Below are 24,554 nucleotides of genomic sequence, written 5' to 3'. Positions count from 1 at the left end.
AGGAATGTCCGATATAAATAACTCTGAACAGGAACAATGCATATTGCCAAACTTTGAATTTTAAGTAAATTCAGCAAAGCAAGCCTTAAAACCCATTCCATGCTTTCTAACTTTTAAATGTAAAGTGCAAGTGGATCAAGTACGTCCTTGATTCTTTTCCTGAAGTTAGAGCATAATGCCAAAACTAACAACACAGAGATTGCTTTGCTGTTTCATCTCCTTTACCTACTGGGAAACGGGTGGGCAGGGACGAAAAGAAAGATACGGTCGGTAACAAAGGAAATACTGAAAGAAATATTTCACAAAAAAAAAAACCACAAACTTTTTTAATTTATTAAGCAAACTATTCAGCAAACTGGCATTCAGTGTCGAGAAACTATTTAAAGTTAAGAATGCAACTACATTTGCAATGTAGAAAAATCAAAGCTGGTACACTTACCAAAGATCGTCGCATCTGTGTTAATATACTCATAAAGCAATCAAAGCTGATCATCCCTTCTGGACTTTGCAGCAACTTTGTTTTCTCCATGGTGTTTACTACAGCTGAAGCACCTAAAGCCATTTCTATCCATTCAAGAAGATATCGCAAGGAACCTCGCTGGGCAGCCAAACCAAGAAGCAATTCAGACGCTAATCTACGACCTAAAGTGTCTGCCCCAGAGTTTGGAATTGTTACTCCTTTAAGAAATGTTGTTACTTGTGATAAACAGTCCAGCCCCATTGGTGGAATCTTGCTTTCATTTGCTAAAGATAAAGGTGGTAAAGAGCTCACGACTTCTATTGCAGTATGGATAACATCATTGCAAAGACTGAGGCCGGGTCCTGATGCAGGCATCATCCAACTTTGTCTTAGCAGTGCAAATAACAAGCTTAATCCAGTCCGAACTCCCATTTCTATGAGCGCATCTGTACTTGACCTAGGACGTTCACTGACAGAATGCACATCTGTTGATCCAGAACTGCTTTCTGGTGAATGCTGCTGTTGTTTCACCTTACCCTTATCATGGTATTTATTAGAAAGTGCATAGAAGACACGCTGTAACACAAGGAGACGTTTTCGAAGCGCTCCAGCAAACGGAGAGTCTGAGCATACCATCTTCGCCAGTGCCAGCTGGCTGCTAAGAAGGGCATCCAAGTAGTGGTCCTGTTCATCACTAGATAGAGATTCCCGCTCAAAATCTGGTAACTGAGGTCCTTTGAGGCACAGAACCTGCTGGGGCAATGGCACTACTTCTTTATTGCTGACTAACTTAGCGTACAAGATAGAAACTCCCTCCCTTGTTGCAATAGATTCACTGTCTTCTGTGATCCAGGAGCTGTTTAGATGTTCAAGCCATTTCAGCTTCACAGGTGGGACCATAGCTGCCATGTTGGTTTACTCCTTTGCCATTAGTCCTGAAGATGAAAAAAAAACTGTAAATAGGTGTGCAATATTATCTACAGAACTTATTACTCACAGCAGGGCAAATCCTAATAATCCTTTACAAAAGCAAGTAGCAACAGATTAATCATGAAGAATTACCAAAGTTCCACCATTTTATCCATATAAGTGCTGCCACCTGGAATTCAGATCAAATGCTAACCGTATAGTTTAAGATTAGTATAAAAGACAATTTGCAGATTAATTTTTATCTTCATTTTAAACAAGTAAGTACACACGTATGTGCAACTTCCTTAACATGATGTAAAAATTTTAGTATAAGCCTGCATTTTCTACATCCATATGCACAAAAATTCACACAAAGCAGATTTAATTCTACGTTTCAATGAAAATACACTTTAATATTCTCTAAAAAAAAATAATATTCTCTTTACAGACAGCAAAACTGAGGACAAAGACTTCAAAAAATGCACAAGTTCACACACAACTGTGTACAAGTGAATGGAGCACCAGTGTAAACCTTCATTTTATAATAAATGAGATTACTAATTCAGGCCATAACTACAGGTTCAGCCTGTCAAACTCACTTTGAAGTCCTTCTGTCACAAGCCACTCTTTTCCCTTTCTAAGGCAAGCTAGAGATCTCCTTAAAATCCGTGTCAGAATGTTAAACGGAAACCAGCACAGGTGGCTTGACTGCTAGAGAGGGACATTATGTAGATTCTATTAATTCAGTCAATAGGCTCTTCAGACCCCAATGCACATTACACCTATTCCAAGTAAATTTACAGTATCAAACATTATATATTACATTGTATTAACATATTGTATAATGTAAGACTCTGAAAGTATTCAAAGCTTTTTGGACAGATTTTTAAGGAAGGGATCACTAACAATATGGAGGTAAAGAGAAAACTTAATAACGCCACAACACTGCTTGGTTGCCAAACCAACTTGACAGCTTACAACATTCTTTCAAATCAAAGACATCAATTAATTTGAGAGATCTTTCTTTGCTGACAATTTTAGGAAAAAAACCCAACACATTATGAATCATGACACTTTTACATGGATTCAAACTCAATGGAACATTATGATGAAATTGCTACAAAATTCCTGGGAATCCTATGGTTAAAATGGGATTCCTCACCACATACCACAAAGCTTTATTTGGCTAGCACTAGCCCCTGGAATACATCTCTTTTCTGACTTCTGCACTGCCTGAACCCAAGTCAACTTACTTAGCTGAATGGAAAAATCCCTTTCGCCCTTGTTATTCCCTTGAGAGACACAGTAGGGTCTGAGTTCTACACAGGCGGCCCAAAGCCTCAGTTACAAAATCCATGTGTGAGACTTGAATGCTTTGATATTAAACCACTATAAATTGGCTTAAATGAAGAGCAGTTTCAAGATTTACAATTAATTACACAGGATTGAATTTTTTGTTCACTGTTTGAAAATTCAAAATCTAAAATAAATCAACAGATGGAAAAGTTACAGTTAGGTTACAGAATATCAGGCCTTTTTGAAATTTAATCTGAGTGCATCAACTTTCAAACTGAACATGGCAACAAGTCCTCTTTGATCACTTTCAGAAGGGAGAATATAGTGTTGGAAAAGCATATTATTTTCTCTACATAGTCCTTCTTTAGGGATGACACACCACAGGTATATGGCATGGACAGTATGCCAAATGTGCATACGGCCTTGTAGTTCCCCAATGCTCAGTCACCGCAAACCTCTTAACCATATCACTCAAAATGAAAGTGTAAGCCGTTTAAAAATAAATAAATAAATAAATAAAATAATAATAATAAAAAAAATCACCAGAACAGCATCTTGCATATTCAGAAGCACACAGTACTATTTAGGCAAATGATGCTGTAATAAACCACTCACAAAAATTAAGGTTATATAACTTTATAGAAGAACTGTATGTTAGGAAGACAAAATTTGGAGGAAAACAGGGAAAAAAAAAACAAGTTAGTTTTTAGTTAAGTTTTGAAATATCTTCTCTATCTTGAAACCAACAATGTAATATTTTGATTAATGAGTTAGTAAAACAATGACAACACAAAGTGCAGAGGTATCTCTATCACTGTAGATGAATATGTCACAGGGGAAGAACAATACATAGGTGAGAAGTAGTAAGATTAATAGCTTGAAATTTAATAGTAAAATATGCAAGCTTATACAATTACGGAATAAAAAGTTCTCCCATAAGTAGAGAAATTATTATTTGGAGATTCAATAGTAGAAGAGTCTAGTGAATCACAGAAGGATCATAAGTCAGCATGAAAGAAAATACAGTCCTGAGTAGCATTAACAAGCATTTCCAGAATGGTTAGGGAAGGTTAGGTAAGGGAAGTATTTTTACACAATTTTATAAAATGCTAGCCAAGTGGATTAGCCAGCTGGATTTCTGTCACCTATATCCTGAACTCATTAAAGATTGACACTGGATCATGCAGAGAAAAAGATTATTCCTCTGATCTACCCTAACAGAGAATCTAGCCTGAAGGTAAGACTAGGAGTGTGGCTTTTCAGCACAGCAAATCAAACTAAATAAATACATAATAAAAATGAAATAAAATGAAATCTGGTCTATAAATTCAGCAGAGAAAAAAGGGGGCAGGAGTGGCTAAATAAGCAAAAGGAGAATACGGGCATAAGAACAAATGGGTATGAAACAATCACAAATTAATTTAAACTGAAGAACTCAGCAGTTTGTTCCCAGTTAAATTCGGCAATGAGTTTCTAATGGAAACAGCAAACATTTTTGAAATGGAATATAGTAAATTCTGATACACAACACAGAGAATTTTTCTAGTCTCATGTTGTCATTCTACTAGGAAAACATTTATTTCAGGCTAACAAGAAGATCTTCCTTGAAGAGATATCTATCACAAAAAGAAATCCTAAGTAATCTGCAGCAAGAATGCAAAGAGAAATTTGTTCCAATTTTGCAATATTTAGAGTCACAAGTAAAATAATTGGTTTTTAAATTTATTTATAAAGTGCCTAATGCTGTCTTAGTGACTGCTCTCTCACAGACAGATGAGGATGTATGGGGGAAGACTGTTCCATACGAATGCAGCAACGTAAGGCATTTCTTCTTTATCACGATACACTTCTCACCATAATTCACTTCTTCCAAGTACTACAGAATTGTATTTTAATGTTAGTAACCACAGTTTTAGTTTATCCAGTTATTATTTTAAAAATACACATGAACAGCATTTATTTAATAGACAAGGTAATTCAAGATTTAGATCTGAAGACCTAAAATGTTGCAGAATTGATAAGCATATCTCAGCATTATAATGATTTATGTCTGCATTGAATTATACAATGGGTGACCCTGCTCTCACATTCTGGTATTTCATAAGGATAAAGGAGGTTAGCCTAACGGGGCAGCTTTTCTGACAAAAATGTAAACTGAACAGTCCACATCTCTCATATAACAACGAGAAAATCCATAGACCAAAAAACAAGGAACTATTAACTGACAGTATTCTCACAAGAATAAAGCAATGACTAGAATTCCTATACTATACGTATTGTTTAGAGCTCAAAAATGGAAGATGTTGGTACTCTTCGAAAAATGATTCTAACCAAAACCATTCATGTATGCCACTGGTACCCAAAGGCAAGGTGCTGCAGAGACGAGTGTTTGCATGGTCTAGAAGTGTTGGCCTATGTGAGACTAAGTAGAGACACAAGCAAAGCTTGTATTCAGATAGCTTCTTAGCAGGTCGTCTTAGCTCAAGCACAGCACCATGTTGATACAACCATACTGGTTACAGGATCCAAGCTAGTTCACATATCTTGCTGCAGCATGGATCATAAAACTTTTCAGTCCATTTCTTCTCATTTTTTTCTTTCATCTTGCAAATCCAGGCTGTTCTGTCAACACATAAGACTAAAAAAAAGGAATGCAATATGGTTTTGGAATAACTATATTTTGGGACCTCCAGCTACTTAAAAACAAAGTGAGGGCTTCATTGCCAGATCCTATTCATAGTTCTGGATCAGAACCCTGGCATGAGTAGGAGAAATCTATAGAAGAGTATAAGTGCAATGAACACTGAGCACTTCATATTTATACGTGTCCCATAGATTTCAAAGACTGCCTACTTCAATGCCTTACTATTTTTATTGTTCACTTGCAATCTAGTGGCATTTCAGCATTTCAGTGCTTTGCAACTGGATTTAGGATACTTTTTTACTGACTTCAATTTCTGTATTCCAATAAAATAATTTTTTTTATTCTTGTTTTGCTTGCTTAGTATTTTAACCCTCATAAACACAGTATTTTCAGTAGACAGCTTTCGAACTCAACAGCAAAAACATAAACCACAAGAACCACACGCATGCAAAGTAACAATGAAGTCATTAAAATCAACAGTGTTTCTTAGTTATCATTTATACAACGTTCAAGTACTGCAAAAGTAAAAGCATTGATAACATCACCAAAAGACCCGAATTCCCAAAAAAACCCACTGAGCTTGAAAAACTTCTCACATACAAGAATGCAGACTGATCACAACTAGTTGAGTCCAGGGTTCTTTTAAGTCTAAGTCCGAGAAAATTTTTAAAAATTAATAAATAAAAAGAACACACTGCTCCCAGAGAGACACTTGAGTTATTAATTTTAATGCTGTTAGCATTTGGAATTCCAGTTTCTTCAAGAGGATTCTTGATGTTAACTGTAAATTTTGTCACGCTAACTTATAGCTTAATATGCAAGGAGGCTTTTTCAAAGCAAGAGTGTTTTCAAACTGCTCTTCTTAAAAGAAGTGTTGTTTAAAGTAACCCACAAATGCTTTACCTCCTATTGTACAAAACAGATTTGTTTGACTCCTGTTTTATAATCATTAACCATAGGTTACATAGGTTCTGAATGATCACTTTCTGTTCTTTGACCCTTCAAGTTCTAATGCATTACAATTTCACCAAAAAGTAATATAATACTCTGAAGGAGAGGTTTGTGTTATTTGGTAGTCTGAGCCCTATCTGATCTTATTTAAAACTAAATCTCTGGGGAGTGAAGGGAATCACTCTGCCATCTAGTGAGACGATGTGCTCACTACAGCTGTAATGCTTGTAGTGCAACGGATAACATAGTATGACTTCATCCTCTCTCTGACTCCACATTTCACACTTAAAAAAAAAAAATAAAAATCAGAGAACTATAATACAGCTCTTCTTCCAATATACCCGCCAAAAAGCACATTCTGTGCTATTAAACACCTGCTTTTACTCCAGCCAAATTTTCTCTAAAATAGATTAGCACCTTCATCAAAAGCCTTATTTGAGCCTCAGTGAGTTGTGTCCCAGTAACTTCAGTTGTATTACAGCAGACAAAATCCTTACACATATCTATCATACAAAAACTGGAGCCACAACTGTTAACTACCATTCAGAGGCAGTGAGCATTCTTTGCATTTCATACTAGACACACCTTCTGTTTACTCACACAACAAACCAAACTAGGGGCATAGCCTCCAAGTGACACAGACAGGTATTATTACATCCAAGACCTTGTTCACAAAGAAAAGGCAACGTTTTCGCATTTGTCAGGAAGAAAGGATTTGCTAACTACCATTTGATGTGAATTGCAACTGTAAGAACAATTAATGCAGACTTCCAAACTCTGATCTTCAGTGACAAAGTTAGCGCCTTCTCAAGAGGCAATACATGGGGATCTAGCTACCTTAAGAAGTTATCTGAATAAAGACTCATTCATTTGCTTTATCCTTCGGCTGGGGCTGCACAGCTAGAAGGCGCGTCCCCTGGGTGGTGGATAGGGGATCCCTCTCTGGAGGGTGCACCGGATAAAATTGAAGAAGGTGCCGCGAACCAACGCAGCCTAAGGGAAGGCCACCCTGACGGAAAAACCACTGGCCCTCCAAGTCATGGGGGTTGGGCAGGAGGCCAACTACTTCCTCCCGGAAAAAAAAATAAAAAGTTGCAGAAACGACAAGCATCAGAAATGGTGGGGATGGAGAAAATCGGTAACGAAGTGAGGAGGAAGAGATGGAGCTGGATCGGTTGTGTCCTGAGGGGGAAACCAACGGAAGACTGCGCTGTGGCCCTTGATTCCAGAGCACGAAGCCACAGACCGATCGAAGTGGAAGAACGATGTTCGCGCCTTGTGTGCCTCCTGGCACTGAGAGAATTCAGATTCAGATCATTTGCTTTATGCACCTATTCTTCATTCAGAAATTACAAACCTTGCTCATGTGCCTCAAAGGTGCAAATACTGCTCCTTTTCCTGAAAACTGATGAGATTTTTTTCTCTTCCCCTTGTATGCATCTCTAAAAATACAGACTGAAGCTTCAATCTGAGCTCTTAGTAGTGAGCTACTCTCCTACTGCAACTTTCAAAAGAAATATGTTGGTCCATCTTGAAAATAACATTTGGTTTGATGTGACAGGTAGCAGTCTTTAACCGGATAAACTGATGGCAACAAGCTGATTTGATATAATCCTGAAAATGATCTCTGAATACAAATGTAAATTATCTCTGTCTCTGTGTGGAGTGCAAGCACAGTAACTATGTATCACCGTAGTTAACCAGAAACTAGGTAACAATAGTTAGCACAGTTTACAGGGAGGGTTTATTTCCTCCAGCTCATTGTCCGAGGACCACAAATATAAGGTTTATAATTGCTTCAGAGCCTTTTTAAGTGCAGACAAAAAGAAAATACATTTGACTTTGAAAGACCACAGGAATATATTCACTGATGTTTTACTCCATCTAACCACTACAAGGTCAGCTGACAATGTGGAAGGTACCAATTCTGCAGTGTGGGCCAGCACGTAGTCCCACCAGCTTTCTGAACAAGCTGATCATATGGCTGACCATACGGCCAAGCACAAAGGGAGAAGGCAGAAACATGTGACAAGAAGTGGAGAAAGGAAGCACTTTTCTTTCATCATCATCAGCACAAGCCTAAAACAGCCTAAATGTATAGCAACAGCTTTATAAAAGTGTTTCAACACTGGAGCACTTCAAACACTTTGAATTCAAAGTTCCAAATTCAAGGTTCCCAGAACTTTCTGGGATTTCTATTTTAACAAAAACAAACAAAAAAACCCCAAAACCAAACCAAAAAACACAAAACAAACCACAACCAAAAGATCTTTTTGGAACTGCAACAACTGTTCTGCCTTAAAAACAGCCCTATCACATTTTGTTATGTGCTTATAGTTACATATTTTGGGACTCCAATTAGAGAAAATATTCCTTTCAGCAATCTGAAAATAACTTATCCTACTGTCAAATCACTAGCCAACATTTTACGTGTAGTAAACCCCCAAATCTTCCAAGTGAACAGCTCTCACTGATTCAAAAAAGCTAGGATTGAACCAAGATGATGCCTTGAACATTACCTATTCCATAATTTCCAGATATGCAACAAAGTTTTAAAATTAGAATTATTAGAGAAAGTTTTGGTATTTTACTTTATATAAAAATGTATCCATCCAGCACCAGGTGGAGAAAAATCTATTCACGTTGACAAAACATGAACCACAAAAGCCCAGCTCTCGTCTCTCCTTCCTTTATCCTTGCTTCCTCCTCCTCCTCAGGGGGAAAAAAAAAAAAAAGGGAAAGAAAAAAAAAGGGAAAGAAAAAAAAAAAAGCAGTAGTAAATAGTGAGAATTTGCAACACAACTCATTTGTCATATCTTTTAGAACCACAGTTCCTGTTCAGCAAATACCCATTTTGGGGGAGTAACTGCCCACATATATTTTACTGCTGCTGATCAGTACATCAACTAAAATGGACGTAAAACTCACAGCTGAACAAGGACTACAAGACAGTCTTACCAAATTTAACACCTATTTCAAAAGCTTACTCTAGAGAACAGTTAGGATGAAATGAAAATATCAAACCCTAAAAAATTAGTTCTATGTATCCTGGACGTAGATTTTTTTTCAAAATAGCAGTGGCAGCAACTTCAGCTGCAGTAGAATAAACCTGAAGGTAACTAAGACTGCCTTCAGAGCTTGTTTGCTAACTCAGAATTCCAAGTTCTTTGTTATAAAGTTAGAAACTAATCTGGAAAACTCCGCCTAAGAGTTGACTCTGTGAGGAAAAAAAAAAAATTCAGGAACACATTTAAGTAAGTAGAAACACTAATCAAGCGTAGCCGATGAAACTGTGTTATACTAGGAGTAAAGAAGAAACATGAAAGAAAGTAAAGCAAAGATACAAGCATGAGACTACCTTCAACAAAACCCAGGGCAAGGTCAAAGGTCAACTGCATTCCTTATAAACATTAGTTGAACAAAAGAATTTGGATATTTCTTATCCAACTTAATGCCTGCCAAGAAAGTGGTTTTCATTAACAAGTGCTAGGGGGGGGAGATTCAGAACCTTAACGATACTACTGGCAGTTCCAAAAAGAAAGAACTGCTGCTGAATGGAAGATGAAGGGAAAGGCATTTGTCCACCATCCTCTTAGAAACTACTGTTAAAGTTGGGGGAAAAACGATGCTTAATAGCTCTGTGAGCCACAGACAGTGCTGCAGACTCTACAACTGAACTGAAGAAAAGGCTCAGATTCATCAAATACTCTACTGGAATATCTGCAAGCTGTAGAAGAAAGCAAGCTCTTAGTTATCCTTCACTTCAATTGGGACACTAACTGCTGGTTCTTTTCTCTTACATCATATGAACGGGAATGAGAAGAAAAGAACTTAAAAATGAAACCTGTGAAAACAAGAACATAATCAAGGTTGGTTTTTTTTTCCTGAGCTAAGAGGAGAGTAGAACATTTAAATAACAAAAGAAAATATGCTAAGAGAGCTCTCTTTTAATGTTGTAAGAAACATGGAACTTACCTGCAGCATAGACAAAGGTTCTTTTTCCTTTTATCAGCCCGCCATTTAAAATGTGCCCAAAGACCAACCTACAACTTCCAAAGCTACACCTCACTGCATAATGTATGATCATCCTCCTATGTTTCAGATTCTGTGTTTTCAAGCACAAAAGTACAAAACAGCTACCTCTTCTGGTCTTTTCATGGTTTTCCCCATTATGTAAACAAACTAACACCAAATATACAAATTACTTCATGCTATTATCACTCAAATTCTAAGCTCAGGATGAAGTCTTCACATCTTGCAATAATTAGTAAGCATAAAAAGAAGATAATAGGCTGCATCTAAAATTCAAATAAATCAATTTACAAGCAATTCTAAGCATTATGAAATTATAATAATTAAATCGTTGGCACACATTTCCACATGGCCAAGAACTCAGCAAGAATGAGAGTTTACAATAAATTTAATTTCCCCTTTTTCCATATATTTCTGTTCATCTACTGACTTACACGGTGATTTTAAAGAGGTTTTAGTTTAGACAGTGTTTGCTGCATCTAGAAAAAAAACAAACACAAAACCAAGAGCCTGCAAGCGTTTGTCAGCAAGACAGAGTAAACACTAATAGTAATTAATACATTTAAGATCTTCCCTTTGAGTTAAAATACAGAGAAAAACAGAAAAGTTGTCATATTTCAGGGAGAGAATGCAGTCTTTAGTGACCTAGCGAATATTTTTAAAGAATATAAAATATTCAGTGTTATTAAAGAGTTTGGTTTTCTTAGATAGGCATTAATTCAGCCTGAAACCACCAGCTACTTCTTACAGGTCACTTAAAACATTCCTTTTTGAGATGTAAGCTTGCCTAAAATAAATAATAAATCACATGCATCAAAATGTGAAAGGCCTGTTGCAAGTAATCATTAAGTATAACAGAATATTGAACAAATGAGCTTTCATTTAAGATTAAGTTTATATCACTAATGAAATAGGGCAAACAGTAATTGCTTTTACAGAGGAAAACTGCATATTTTCTAAGGAAATAAGAACTATCCCTATATCTTAAATAAGAATAAAATAAGAGACTGGAGATGCATATAACTAAATTTACAAGTTACTTCCATGAAACGGAAATAAATTATGAAGTGATAAACTATAAATACTGCTCCTTTCTTCTCTTTGTCACCACAGTAATTTAAACACTCAGAAACAGAAAGAAAAACTTGATCTTGCAATTAATCCCAGCTCGTTTATTTTATATATACAATACCAAGGCACTTGCATGGATGCATGCGCAATACCCTGATGTAAAACTGACTAGGAGATAAAACAAAATAGGTGTCCAGCTATAAATGTTTCAGTATTTTTATATATACATAAATATATATATTTCAGTATTTATATACTACAAATATTTCAGTATTTCAGGTATATGTGTCTGAAGCACAAGTGACTGCTCTATAACATTTATTTTCAAAAGTGGAGTAATTCTTTCAAAATGTCACAGTTAACATCAAAGCGGAATTATAGGGGAAACAATGTAAAATATCAGTTTGTGTTTATATAATGTGCTATACGAACGGTAAAATGGGACTGGAAAGTAACAGTAAGTTTTCCAGCCACCTACCACCACCACCTAAATTATCTATGGAAAATGTAGATTTTTCTAGAAGGGGAACAAAGCAAACACTAAAGAGTTTTCATAAACCCACTTGGTTGGCTCAGATATGACAACTGTCAAATCTCTAAGAAGAGATTTTTTTCAGATTTTTACTACAGCTTCAAGAAGTTTTTAGGTCTTCTCACTTCGAGATAAGTGGGACAGCTTTGATCAACTTCAAATGCAAATATAAGAACAATTCACTAGAGGGGAAAAAAAAATAATTATAAAACAGTAAGAAAAGTTCTCGACTTCAACACAGGCAAAGGACTTTCGAATTTGGAAAGTGCAGCAAATATTCCTATATTCGGGGGGGGGGGGGGATAATAATAATAATTTAAAAAGGACTTTAGCATGGGGCTGAAGGTCAAAGCTTGCAAGGTTATAAAGGTCCCTTTTCTGAGCTTAGCAGGAAAGATTGGCCCTGGACAGAACATATACACAACTTCCCAGAAGGAACTTCTGTAGTCTTCCCTTTCCATGTCAGCTTGGAAATTATGGGACATATTTGAGTTTGTCACTCAAGAACAGCCTTCATGCAGCTGACAAATTTATCCTAATATAAGTAAACAGGAAGCTCCCTTCTAGGGTTTAGATTTTAAATAAACAAGTAAATAAATAAAATAAAATTACTGAGAAGGTGCTCTGTATAGATCTAAAAGAAAGATTGCTGTGATGAATTAAAGAAAGGTGGAGATGGAACAGAAGCTATATAAAGTGATTACAGCACACACTGTAGGAGGAACAGAAAGATGAGGAACAGCTCTAGGCAACTCCAAAGAGATAACTCTAAATTCCTGCAAGAAGAGATTTAAGTATGAAAGTTAAGGCAAGAAATAGTAGAGGGTTTTTTGCTTTGTTTAAAAGAAGGTTGTACAAAAGATCACTAAAAAGTAGAAGACAGGAATATTATCTTACTATTTTAAAAAGTAGAGAGTGTAACAGCACAATTTCCCCAGAAAATGTGTTTTGTTTTTTCGGTCCTTAGCACACATGTTCAGCTTATGAACAGACAGAAACTACCTAAATGTGTGGAAGGGAGAAGTTGATTTTAGGGCTTTTTTTTTTTTTTTAAAGCATCATGATCTCCAACACAGGCATTCTACCTCATTGTCAAATGCGGGTAGTCACTGGTATTACATCAAGAATTTCAATAATAATAAAAGCCCACAGATACGAAGGAAGAAGGTATAACTGCTGCCCAGACTGCTAAAAGGAAAATTTGAACAGTGAAGTCAGAAATGTAGCTAGATCTTCAAGTACAGTGATTTCCCATTGCTTGTATATACTTGAATCTTCAAGTATATACCAAAGTAAAACTGGTCTTACGTAAAGTGTTGTCATATGGACACACTAAACAAGGGCAATTTTTTAACCTAGTCTTTAGGCATCACTTGTCACAGTCCATGGAGATTTTTAAACTTACAAAGTTCATTCTTCAAGTAACACAATTATAAGTTTCAAAGTTTTCTATGGCTCATGGAAGTCTATTTCTCTGCTAGTTTTCTCTTAAATAGTAATAATGCTTTCTTCTAAGCACACCTGATTGCATTTTTGCAGTCTGCCACTCAAACAGCAAGCAGAGCACAAATCTTCCACTTACTTTCTTTTTTTAAAACCCAGATTTTTAAGAGGTTTTGCAAACATTTCTTTATGAAAATCAAAAATATTGGAAACATTGTGTCTTGTACAAGGTCTATCTCTTTAACACACGTATCTCATCACGAGTTACACAACTGAGGAAGGTTCAACTATCAGGTCATCATCACAAAGTCCTACAATTATAAATGTATACAAAACACAAAAGCATCCTACTTGAAGATTTGGAAAACGCTGTCATGTTGTTCTGCTCAGAAAAAGCATGGCATGTCAGCCAGAGAAATAAGAGGAGAGAATCATGTGTTGTAGGAAGCAATATTACAACTCAACAGTAAGCTAGTACAATGTTTCTGGAGAGAAAACCCATAGATATTATCATTTGTAATGATAAAAAGATTTGAGCAACGCTTAGAATAGTAGAAGAATGAAATTTAACATTCTAACCAAATTCTGCTTTAGCTAATTTTATTCCTCCCTATAGTGTCAACTGAATAAAATGTAGGATTATTCACTCCCTGTATAAATAATGTATTAGGTATAAAGCAATTAAAAACAGCTTCAACACCCTACTCCAAAAGCTACAAGATATGTGGGAAGAGTTAGAAAATTAGTTTAGTACTTATAAAGGGTTAAGTTATAATATCCTGTAGCAAAACCAGGATTAATTTCTTGAAAAGTGAAAATATATATTAGAAAGGTAAAGAAAAAAAACATTTAAGTACGATCCAGAAGCTTCTGAATTTGGAAACAGGAAGACAGCACCACTTCACGAACCACAATCTGAGAACCAATATGCATAAAATGAGATACTGTATCTTCAGTCAGTATGAAGAAAACACGTTTTCTTAAATCAGTGACTCTAGCACACACACTCCAGATATTCACAAGGCCAGAATTTAATAAAGCTACATATTACCACATTTTTCTTTAACTTAGTCTAGCTACAGGAGAAATCAAGTACAGACAAAAACAATTACTCTGACAGAAGCTAAGTGCTCACACTCAAAACTGCCACAAAAGCAGTTGAAAGTTTTATTTTCTGCAAAACTCTCGAAAAACCACACCTATAAGGCTGCGAACATTACACGTACTAAAAATGAGAAGTTTTCTCAGAGGAAAAATAAACCTCATAAGCACTCACTTACTCTCTCTCTGCAATTAGCAATTTCAGCAATCTTTGTAAGATGCTGACTACATGTATCTTTATTTTATGGGAACCTAATTACAAAAGCTTGTAACACAATAAGCTGGAAGTCTGTACAGTCAAAGCAAAGGCAGGAAACACCAAAACTGAAGAACATGCAAAGAACTGGTTGTGAAACTCACACGCCTGAATTCTATTTACTGCCTCACTGTAATGTTATACCACCTTTCCCCCATGGACAGGTAAAGATGTTTTCTAAACAGAGTGCAAGAAAAGAAAAACTTTAACAAATAAGCAAAACAAATAAGCAGGTCTGTGGATTACTAAAGGACGGAGTTCTTCAGCGGGTGTTCACTGACAACAATCTTTCTCAAGTTCACAGCAGTTTCCTTTACTATTTTCAACATGAGTGGTCCTAGAGTAAACTGTGCTAGAGGTACTTTAAGCATGGTGTCACCTGGGTGGTTTCTGAAAAGGATTAGAAAATTTAATATTTAAACAGATGGCAGCCAGGGCACACTACAGCTCTTAATATTGCTAAGAGTAGTTAAATCTTTGTTTGCAACAGTGAGAAATAATTTCTGTGGATGGACCAGAAAAAATCAAGCTTTTGATTGACACAAAACTCAGGAAAGATTTCACAATCACAATAATCAGGTAATTATACTACCTCATTAAGAATACAATTCAATTCATTCACTGCAAGTGAGACTGACTATTCAAAAACTTTCTTCTAGGATGTTATTTTAAGTAAGTTCTTAAGAAAGCAGTTGTTCTGTACACATAGCTGATCACAGGTCTGGAACAGTTAATTTCTTCCAAATATGACTGAAAACCTGATGCAATACGTATCTATTTACCACCTCACTGTGATGATAATACTACAATTCCATATACGTGGAATCTCTTCAAATTTGCAACGTTTTAGTTCTGTAGCATCAGCACTTAGAGCCCTTATAAATTATTTTGTTAATTCAAATAAATGTAACATTCTTACCAGTAAACCAAAGTCTTTATTCTGTATCTAAGTCTTCTAAATTATTATCTCAATATTCTGTCCAACTCCTAATACAACTATGACACAGAAAAAATGTGGTTATTTTATTTCTCCTTTACAGAATCAACTGAAACCAAAGACTCTCCCTTTCCATGGAAGCATTGCATACCTCTAATCATCCATAACATATTCCTTTGCCTTCTTCCTAGTTCCTTTATTGCTACATGATCATCTATATTGATATAATGACCTACCTGTAGCATCAGCATGTATATCTGTATGTTCATCTGTATGACTCCAGAACTGAACGTGGAATTCAAGATACAAATACACTTTGAATTTGTGCAACAGAAGGACTGTTTTCTGGTTTTGCTGAGTTCCAGTCCTAACATTTGCTAACAATATATAAAATGACATATTACCTGAACTTTTTACCATTCCTGTCTTTCATACTTCTTACAAAGAAGGCACAAAGTCCCAGTAAGAATCATGCTTCACACGCTACCAACTGTTACAATGCAGCAATTTTTGCAATCCTTATTAATGTTTTACAATCTGAAAATACAACTAAATGAAAAGCAAACTGTTTGATTTGCTTTCTTTTTTTCATAAATAAAGGATTGTATATATATGATTTAGCAGCAGATACCAGGGCTCCAAACAACATTTACAGCCTTTTTCTTGAACGGTTAATTTAGAAACCAGGAACACATAAAATTAATTAAAGTCGTGCCTTGTCATAGGCCAACAACGTAAAACCTACAAGCAATGCAAAATCTGCAAGATGTTCCATATTACTCATGACCAGGGCAAACTATGATAGTTAAAACCAACAGTAACAGGACATAATGCTGCCTAAGCCAGTTATTTGTTCAATATTTTACTCATGCCAAAAAGCACTATAGATCACTGTGCAAGGTAACATTCCTCAAACGTTCTTTTTGGCCAATACATTTAGTCTACACACGGTGTCATGACAGATGTGAGGTAAATGGGAACCTATACAAAAAAGTCACAGGAAAGAAAAAGAGAAAATGATAAATTAGAAAATACTGACACTGCAGATAAATTACTACAAATTAACAGAGAATTGAAACTAAAGAGACAAAAAGAGACATTAGAAGCAGAAAAAAAGGAAAAAGGGAGAGGTGCTAGATAATAGATGGACAGCAAAACAATGCAGAAAAAATAAGCCATGGCCTCCTACAAATCTGGAACAGCAAGACGACAAGCAAAAGGAACTAAACCAGAAAGAGCAAGCAAGACCAGCAGCTACAGCAGACTGTTCTTCACTCATAAGAAAAATGTTACAATGAAATACACACTAACATTAATTGATTTATGTGAACACCTGTCTCTATTGGTCACAATGTCTACCATGTTTCCTCCTTGTATTACCCTTCTGCTCAGCATATGGAAACCAAATTACTGATATCTTAATTCAGATTAATTTTGCAGCCAACTATTAACTTTTCTTTCCAAACATTAAATTCCACCTAGCTTCAGAATATTCATCAGCTAAGCCATGCTGAGGTTCTACTGATACTCTTCCAAATTTAGTCTTCCTACATGATTTTGGGCTCCTTTAGGATTATTTATTCATTATCATGTCTACTACTGAAATCAGTATAATCCTATGCTCTCAGCTGGTCATAACTGGTCACTCCAGAAATCTTTTGGGAGACAGACAAAAGTAGGACAAAGGTTTTTTTTAAGTTGATAAGAAATCAAATCTATTTGCTCTTTTGCCCGTATGTTTATAAAGAAAATGATACAAAAACCTAATCATGGTCTGTAAATGTAAACCCTTATACCCTTGGGTGCTGTACAAAACCTACCCAAGCAGAAGAGAAATAAAAATTTATTATTACTATTCAGCAGAGAAACTTACAAAAATCAATTTAATCCATTACTTCTTCAGATGCATAAAAGTACATTGAAACAAAAGCTGAGAATGTAGAAGACAGTCCACATACATACCATCAAAACCAGTTAGTAAAAAGAGGAGCTGAGAAGCAGACATCCCCATGCATCCAATACAGGGGGGGGGAGGGGAGATGAGGGTAAATTTAAGTTGGATATAAGGAAGAATTTTTTTATAATGAGGGTGGTGAGACACTGGAACAGGTTGCCCAAGAAGTTGTGGATGCCCCATCATTGGAAATGTTCAAGACCAGGCTGGACGGGGCTTTGAGGAACCCGATCTAGTGAGAGCTGTCCCTGCCCACGCAGCGGGGTTGGACTAGACGATCTTTGAAGGTCCCTTCCAACTCAAACCATTCTATGATTCTATAACTGTACGACCTCCAGGGGTGACTTATAACCTAATTATTTGATGGTCCTCTTAGCAAGTTTTTAATCACTTCTTCCTCTGGAACACAGTGAATAAGGTGTAAGTAATTCTACTTTAAAATACAGTTGAGCCCATTTTTGCTTCAATACGCAATTTCTTATTTCAGAAAGTAAAAAAAAAAAGTACTCAAGAGCTAGACTGCAAGTTAAATGCAAAATAAGCAAAGCATATACTTTGCGTTAACATTTCCATTTCTTGACTCAGAGTACTCCCAGTATAACCAACTGAAAAAGAAACTTCTGTTGTATGCATTTGTGCATTTGTAAGGAAATGTTTAAGGATGAAATTTCTGTACTACGCAGTGCTGACAGCAAAAAAAATTTATCACTAGTCATGAGGACTCAAACTGTAGGCTCTTCTTTAAACAGTAAATTAATTCCAGCTTCCAGCAGAGAACATGATTGCTTCAGCCACCTGAACATGCTCCCAGCTAGCTTGATGCCATCAGGTCAATCACAACGGGCAGTCAAGGCCAGAGAATATACCTGGCCAGTTCCCAGGCCACAATTACACTTGCTGTTGACTGGCAAATTCCACAGCCACTGGGTTCCAGGCTATGGGTTTTTTTTCTCCATCTTCAGAAATGACAAGGGTTACTATGAAGTTACTATGATGCACAGTAAGCAGTGCAGCACACTGCCAGTTACTTCAGCAGCCCTAGGAAAGTAAAGCTTCACTTTCTGAGGGCTACTTTAGATGTTTTTAAAGAGAAAACACCTACTAGATTTGAATGTTCTATATGACTGTCAACCACTACAGGGAGACTGAAAGAAAGAAAACCTGCCAGCAATTTAAGAGTTTGAGTACTTCTGAGAACCAATCATGAGAAGGAAACATAACCAACACAATACTCACCATTCACTAAGATGACTTTGACACCAGGAAGTCAAATCAGCCATAGACAAATGCACCCTACATTTAACTAAAACATACTAGTGCAAGATAAAAATCTTTCAAGTTATATAAACAGAGAAAGATTGAGTACCTGTACAATATCTAAATGAAGACTGTTGTATTGAAAGGGTAACGACTTCATAACAACCTATGACCAGAACTCAAACGCCTGCTCCACCAAGTCTTCCTGAAATACATACGATTTTTGTCTCCATTATTAGTTTCTAAAATGGGGATAAAAGTGCTTCTCTACCCAATGATAATTACAAGAATAATTACATTAAAAATGGAAAGAAAGATTGGAATACTAAAAGTGAGTCTCAAACAAAGGTATGTAAATGTATACACTTTTACTTTTACTACCAAAATACAAAGACTAATTTCACGTGTAGTTTTTCCCATCTGTAAAATGGTCCCACTCCAGTCATCACTGATACTTTAAAACATGCAGAGCACCCCTGCACTGTTTTCTTTGAAAAAGGAAGATTATGGCTATCTAAAATTGGTAAAGGAAAGACAAAAAACAGTAGTCAGACCACTTAAATCCTTTCCTAATCAACTAATATTCATTTAATTCAGTTCTCAAATAACAAAAGAAAAAGCTTTCACTGGTAAACTATCTTTCGGTTCAAGGATTAAATGAAAAAAACCACGGTGTGTTATATTCTTACTATGCCAAGCGGTCCTTCAGCAAAAATAAGTCAAAGACTTTATATCCCTATTATTCTTAAGTAACAATTAGATATCAATACTGCCTTCACACAGCTTGCAGAAAAAAATTTCAACACCCCCCCCTTCAACTTATATACTTCCAGCTACAAAAACAGATATCTTTAATGTTAAGACAACAAACAAAACATACATGATACATTTAAATAAGAACATAAGAGCAGAGAGGAAAGTCTCAAACATATACAGGTTTGTTTATACTCAAGAGACAAGGAACAGTAAGATGTTTCATTCTGAGAGACAACTACTATGCATAAAGCCACCTAACAAATTCCTTGTAAGTGCAAGGATACAGGAGACTGGCAATGCCCTTCTTCTGTCCTGTAGCACATTAACATTGTACAGCTTTTAATATTTCATACAAAATTAATAGATTCCTCTTAGAATGTTGGGAAGCAGTAGCAGGCTGACCAGGTATAAAATCTACCTTTCCAGATTAAATGTCTATTATATTTTTCCCTGTAACTATGTGAGACTCAATCTTGAGATCCAAGTCCTCTGCAGTCCCACATTTCTATGTAATGGAGATGATGTGGTTTACACGGGGCCTCTAACAAGGAGCATTAAATTCAATGTTTAAATGTATAGCTTTGAGGTTTTGTTATGAAGTAACAGCATAGAACACTTTGTTAAAACTACAAATCTGATCAAGCTCATAACTTAGTATGTGCGCCTGTATATATACATGTACATATACATATGCACATGGTCTCAGCTACAGCAAATTAAACAGTCCATGAAGCAACAATCAGTTTAGATATGTGACATGAAGAACAGCTCTAAAACAACAGAAGATGAAGATGTTTCACCAACTTCACATAAACCTCTCCTATGTACACTGTGAAAGGGAGAGAGCATAACAATAGGATTCTGTCCCTAAAAAACATGAAAAGCAGCTTGTATACAGTAACTTCTAAAAGTAATTAACTGTATGTAGTTAAACAAAAACACATGCTAGGACATCACTTTAGAATACAAAATAAATCATCTCTAAGTAAAAGTATACATATAATTTTTCAGTACTACAAATAAGAGCCAGCAAATAGGCCACGGGGAGACGATGCAATTCAGATGACAGGTCTGGAGATACATGGAACATCTACAGTCATACACACAGCTGACAAAGGCCAGCACGGCAAATTTCAGACAGAATTTTGTGACACCAGCCAGACCCACCCAGGATGCACACAGCCTGAGGGAGATGCATTTAACACTTAGGGGAAGAACGCATGGCCACGCTACAACCGCATTCATGAGGATCAAGGGGAAAAGCACAGGCTCCAAGGATCCCAGCCGAAGCACAACGCAGATTTTGTGTAGTTTATACTGCTTTGAAGAGACACAACCCCTCCCCCCCCCCCCTCCCTATAAAGGAAGAAGAGCTGCTGGGCACCCGCCGTTCGCTCACCCTCAGCAACAGGGCACTGACATCCGAGCGGCCGCACCTGCCTCCCCCTTTTCTCCATCCCCGCCTGCACCTTTCCCCCTTCCCAGACGCCCGTGGCTAGAGCTGCGGCCTCGCCTCCCCGCGCCCCCCCCAGCAGCCCGTCGGCGGCACAGGGGGTGCAGCCGCCCCCGCATGACAAGGCGAGGGGGCCGTGCCGGGGTGCGGCGGGGCTGCAGCTGCCCCCCCCCACCCCGCGGCCGCGCCCCGCGACGCGCGGCTTGTTTCGGTGGGGAGCGACGCTGAGGAGAACCCCCCTCCCCCGCCCGCGCCGGGCTCGCTCGGGCCTCCCGCCCCTGTCCCCACCGGGGGCCGGGCTCGCCAGCCCCCCGCAGCCGAGCGCTCACCCGGCAGCGGGGGGAGGCGGCGGGCCTTAGTCCGGGTCTTCGGCGAGGCCGGGGCAAGCGGCGAGTCCCCGCCGGCAGCCGCGTCCTCTCCTGCGGCAGCAACGGCGACGGCGGCTTGTCAAAGAGAAAACATGACGCGGGCGGGGAGGGGGAGGGAGGCGGCGAGATCTCGCGGGGCTACCGCGCGGGTCTCGCGAGGCGCCGGCCGCTCCCCGCCTCTGCGCGCAGGGCCGCGAGCCGCCGCCGGCCGCGCCGCGGGAAAGCTGGGCGCGCGGCCGCCCGCTCCGCGCCTCCCCCGCAAAGGACCGAGGCCGCGATCAGGCGAGGCTGCGGTGGCGCGCCCGGGGCTCGGCCCGCCCGGGGCTCGGCCCGCCGGGCAGCCCAGCTCCTCTCCCTGGCTAAACGAGCTGCAGAGCAACCCCCGAGCAGAGGGGCTGCCGGCAGGGACGGGGAACGCACCGCCTCACCCCGGCGAGGCCTGCGGCGGCCCAGCCAGAGCGACAGGGGCGCGGCCGTTGGCTGCCCAGAGCGCCTGTGGTGCAGGTGTGCGTGCAGCAGCAGGGCCGCAGGGCTGCACGTCGGGCGCTTGTTGCTGAGCCGGCAGGGGCTCCCGACAGGGCCGTGCGGGGCGGTGTGGCAAGAGCCATGGAGAAACCGGGAAACAACCATCAGCGTGCAGAAGAAAGAGGGGCCCAAACCTCTTTCCCAAACCTTTCCCTGCACAGGGCAGGGCTGGAGCAGGGGCAGCACGTGCAGCAGGCATGGCTTTTCCTCAGTGAAAATGGAAGCAGGCCACTGCCATTGGGAATGAAAACATTACCGAAACGGTTGCTTATTTGTTTTCTTAAAGTGCAAGGAACAGCAGACAACTGTTTTTGCATAAAAGCAGTCTGAAAAACAGGTTAGGGGAATGAAATACCTAATTTAGAGGAGGATATTGATTGAATAGATGTATTGGAAAGTCAGTGAAAGGAAAGGAAATGGATACTGTATGCAAGGATAGAAAGTGTGCAGAAAAGGCAAAACAGGTCACGTCAGTGGATGAGCAGGAGTATATGGAAAAAGAAGGCTTTGGCTTAAAATGAACAGGATAACAACAAGTAAAATTGTCACTGAGGATTTAAATTCTGGATCTAAAATAGGAAAAGTATACTATCAAGACTGAATTACAGGCTAAGATGGTGGCAGCAACGATGACATGCCAAGTAAGATCAGTGAGGCCACGCTGGCAAGAAACAAAACAATGAGAAATTTCAGTTACACCCACGTCGATTGGTTGTGGTCCATAGAATGGTAGGGATGTTGTGACTGAATTAGTATACGTTGTTAATGACTTACATTAAATAAACAGGAAACTTGACAAGAGAAGCATGTGCAAGGAGCAATTGCATACGTTTGGATACATGAGCCTAAGGTAGGAATATAATGGAAGTTTACAAAGATTAGTGACATGAAATAGGTGAACAGGGAACAATTGTTTACTGTCTCTTCCAGTAGAAGAGCTAGAGGCTAACAAGTGAAACCAGTAGATGTCAAATTCAGAACAAGCAAAGGAGTGATTATTTTTTCATACACACATAATTAAGCTGTAGAACACCTTGCTGCAGGACACTATGTAGCAAAAGTTCACCTGGACTCAAAAAAGGGACTGGAAAAAAACAAGGAAGGAAAAAAAAATCCATCAGAGATTACCAAAGACATCTCTGGCTGAAAAATGCCCTGACCTGTACACCACTGAAGGCCACAGAGTATTTGCGGACACATTACTATGCGCTTGCTCTTGCTTTCTCTTCTCTAGGCATCTGCTGCTGACTGTCCTCAGACACATGGTACCGATGGACCAGTGTTCCCCTCCGTACGTTCCTGTCGTACGGCCCATCTTTACCGCATCTCTCCTTAGTATACGTCCCCCTCTCAGCCCAAAGCACATATCCTTAATAGTTTATTCTGAGGTACGAAGCGGTTAGGGGATTTACTAACAGTAGAGCTCAGCTCCCTGGAGGGGCTGCTACACTCCTCACACAAGTTCCAACCAAAATTAGATCAAACGACACTGGCAGCTCTGGAGGCAGATTCCCAGCTACTCATGGCTCTATTCCGTCCCCCAAAAAGGCTACTCTTGGATTCATAATTCTTTGCAGCAGAATAAAACTCAAACGCCTTGCTTTGAAAATAGTCCTTGACCCAACCATGCTAAAAAACACAGACCAAAAAAAGTCTCTGTTAGCAACTTAACCATGTAATATCAGCCCACAGAACAATGGTCGAGACAACCCATTTTTGTTCAAGAAGTCTTAAGTTTTTTTAGTTTTGTACCCCTAACTGCACTGGCTAATCTTTTGCCTAAAGCCATGGTCAAACTCTGATGTGAACCAGAAGTTTCTTTGTTGATGAGACCACCTGTGCAAACATCACCAAAAATGGGGTAAATTATAAAAACATTTTAAAGCATTCTTTAAGTATTTAAAATATGCCAGCTAAAGGATGCTGTGTGCTGTGTAAGAAATGAACTTTAAAAATTCAACAGATACATTAAATTCAGAAGTGTCCAGCAGATCTGCCATTCCACAAAACAGAAAGCAGAATAAACAGACACGCTAAGCAGTACTCTTCAATATGCTAACATGCCCCACACCCACAGACTTATGTTAACCGCAGCATGAAGACAAACCTTATCATTAACTGCAGGTTTTTATGGCTTGCAGGCTCCACCAGCAACAAAGTGTTGTACAATTCTCAAGGAATTTCTTAGGTTTGCCAATGTTTAATGTTTTTAAGTTACGTACACTTAGATATTAAGTTCATAAAGCTGCAAGGTTTTCTTGTTTTGTTTGTCAAGTCTTGATACAGCCCACCAATCACCTTGCAATACTGAGAATCTAGGACTTTCACCATGCAATTTGGCTATATGCCGATGTACCTGTCTGTTTCCACAGAAGCTCATTGATTGCAGAATCTGGAGACATTATGCGGCCACTCTCCAAACTGGGACCTGAGGTGCCAAGAACATGAGAAGAATCAAGGAAGCAAATTAATAGTAGCATTCTAAATTAAAAATCTTCCTATCATTTTAGAATATATACCTCTTAAAACATACATGATGACTAGAATATAGACTGTTATAATCAAAGTACCTAATTCTCTAAGACGCCTTGAAAATCTTTGCCACGCAA

At 38.4% G+C, this 24,554-nt stretch overlaps 1 protein-coding gene across 15 annotated transcripts in view; it reads right to left on the bottom strand.

Annotated features, from left to right (window-relative positions):
- HERC1 (HECT and RLD domain containing E3 ubiquitin protein ligase family member 1) overlaps positions 1-21,542 on the bottom strand; it is a 123,489-nt gene extending 101,947 nt beyond the window's left edge. For all 15 annotated transcript variants that reach the window (XR_014229193.1, XR_014229194.1, XR_014229195.1 and 12 more), the window contains exons 1-2: positions 21,382-21,542; positions 440-1,395 (exon numbers count right to left, since the gene is read on the bottom strand). Coding sequence is in view for 12 of the 15 variants with exons in the window: in XM_082321741.1 (XP_082177867.1) it covers positions 440-1,369 (930 nt within the window). In the remaining 3 variants the exon portion in view is untranslated. The remainder of the gene's footprint in view (positions 1-439; positions 1,396-21,381) is intronic.
- Positions 21,543-24,554: the final 3,012 nt, after the last annotated feature.

This window comes from Platalea leucorodia, assembly GCF_965183815.1.
Source record: "Platalea leucorodia genome assembly, chromosome: 9".
NCBI classification, from domain to species: Eukaryota; Metazoa; Chordata; class Aves; order Pelecaniformes; family Threskiornithidae; genus Platalea; species Platalea leucorodia.
The sequence above is the reverse complement of the archived record's forward strand: the minus strand, read 5'-3'. Positions and strand labels throughout refer to the sequence as shown.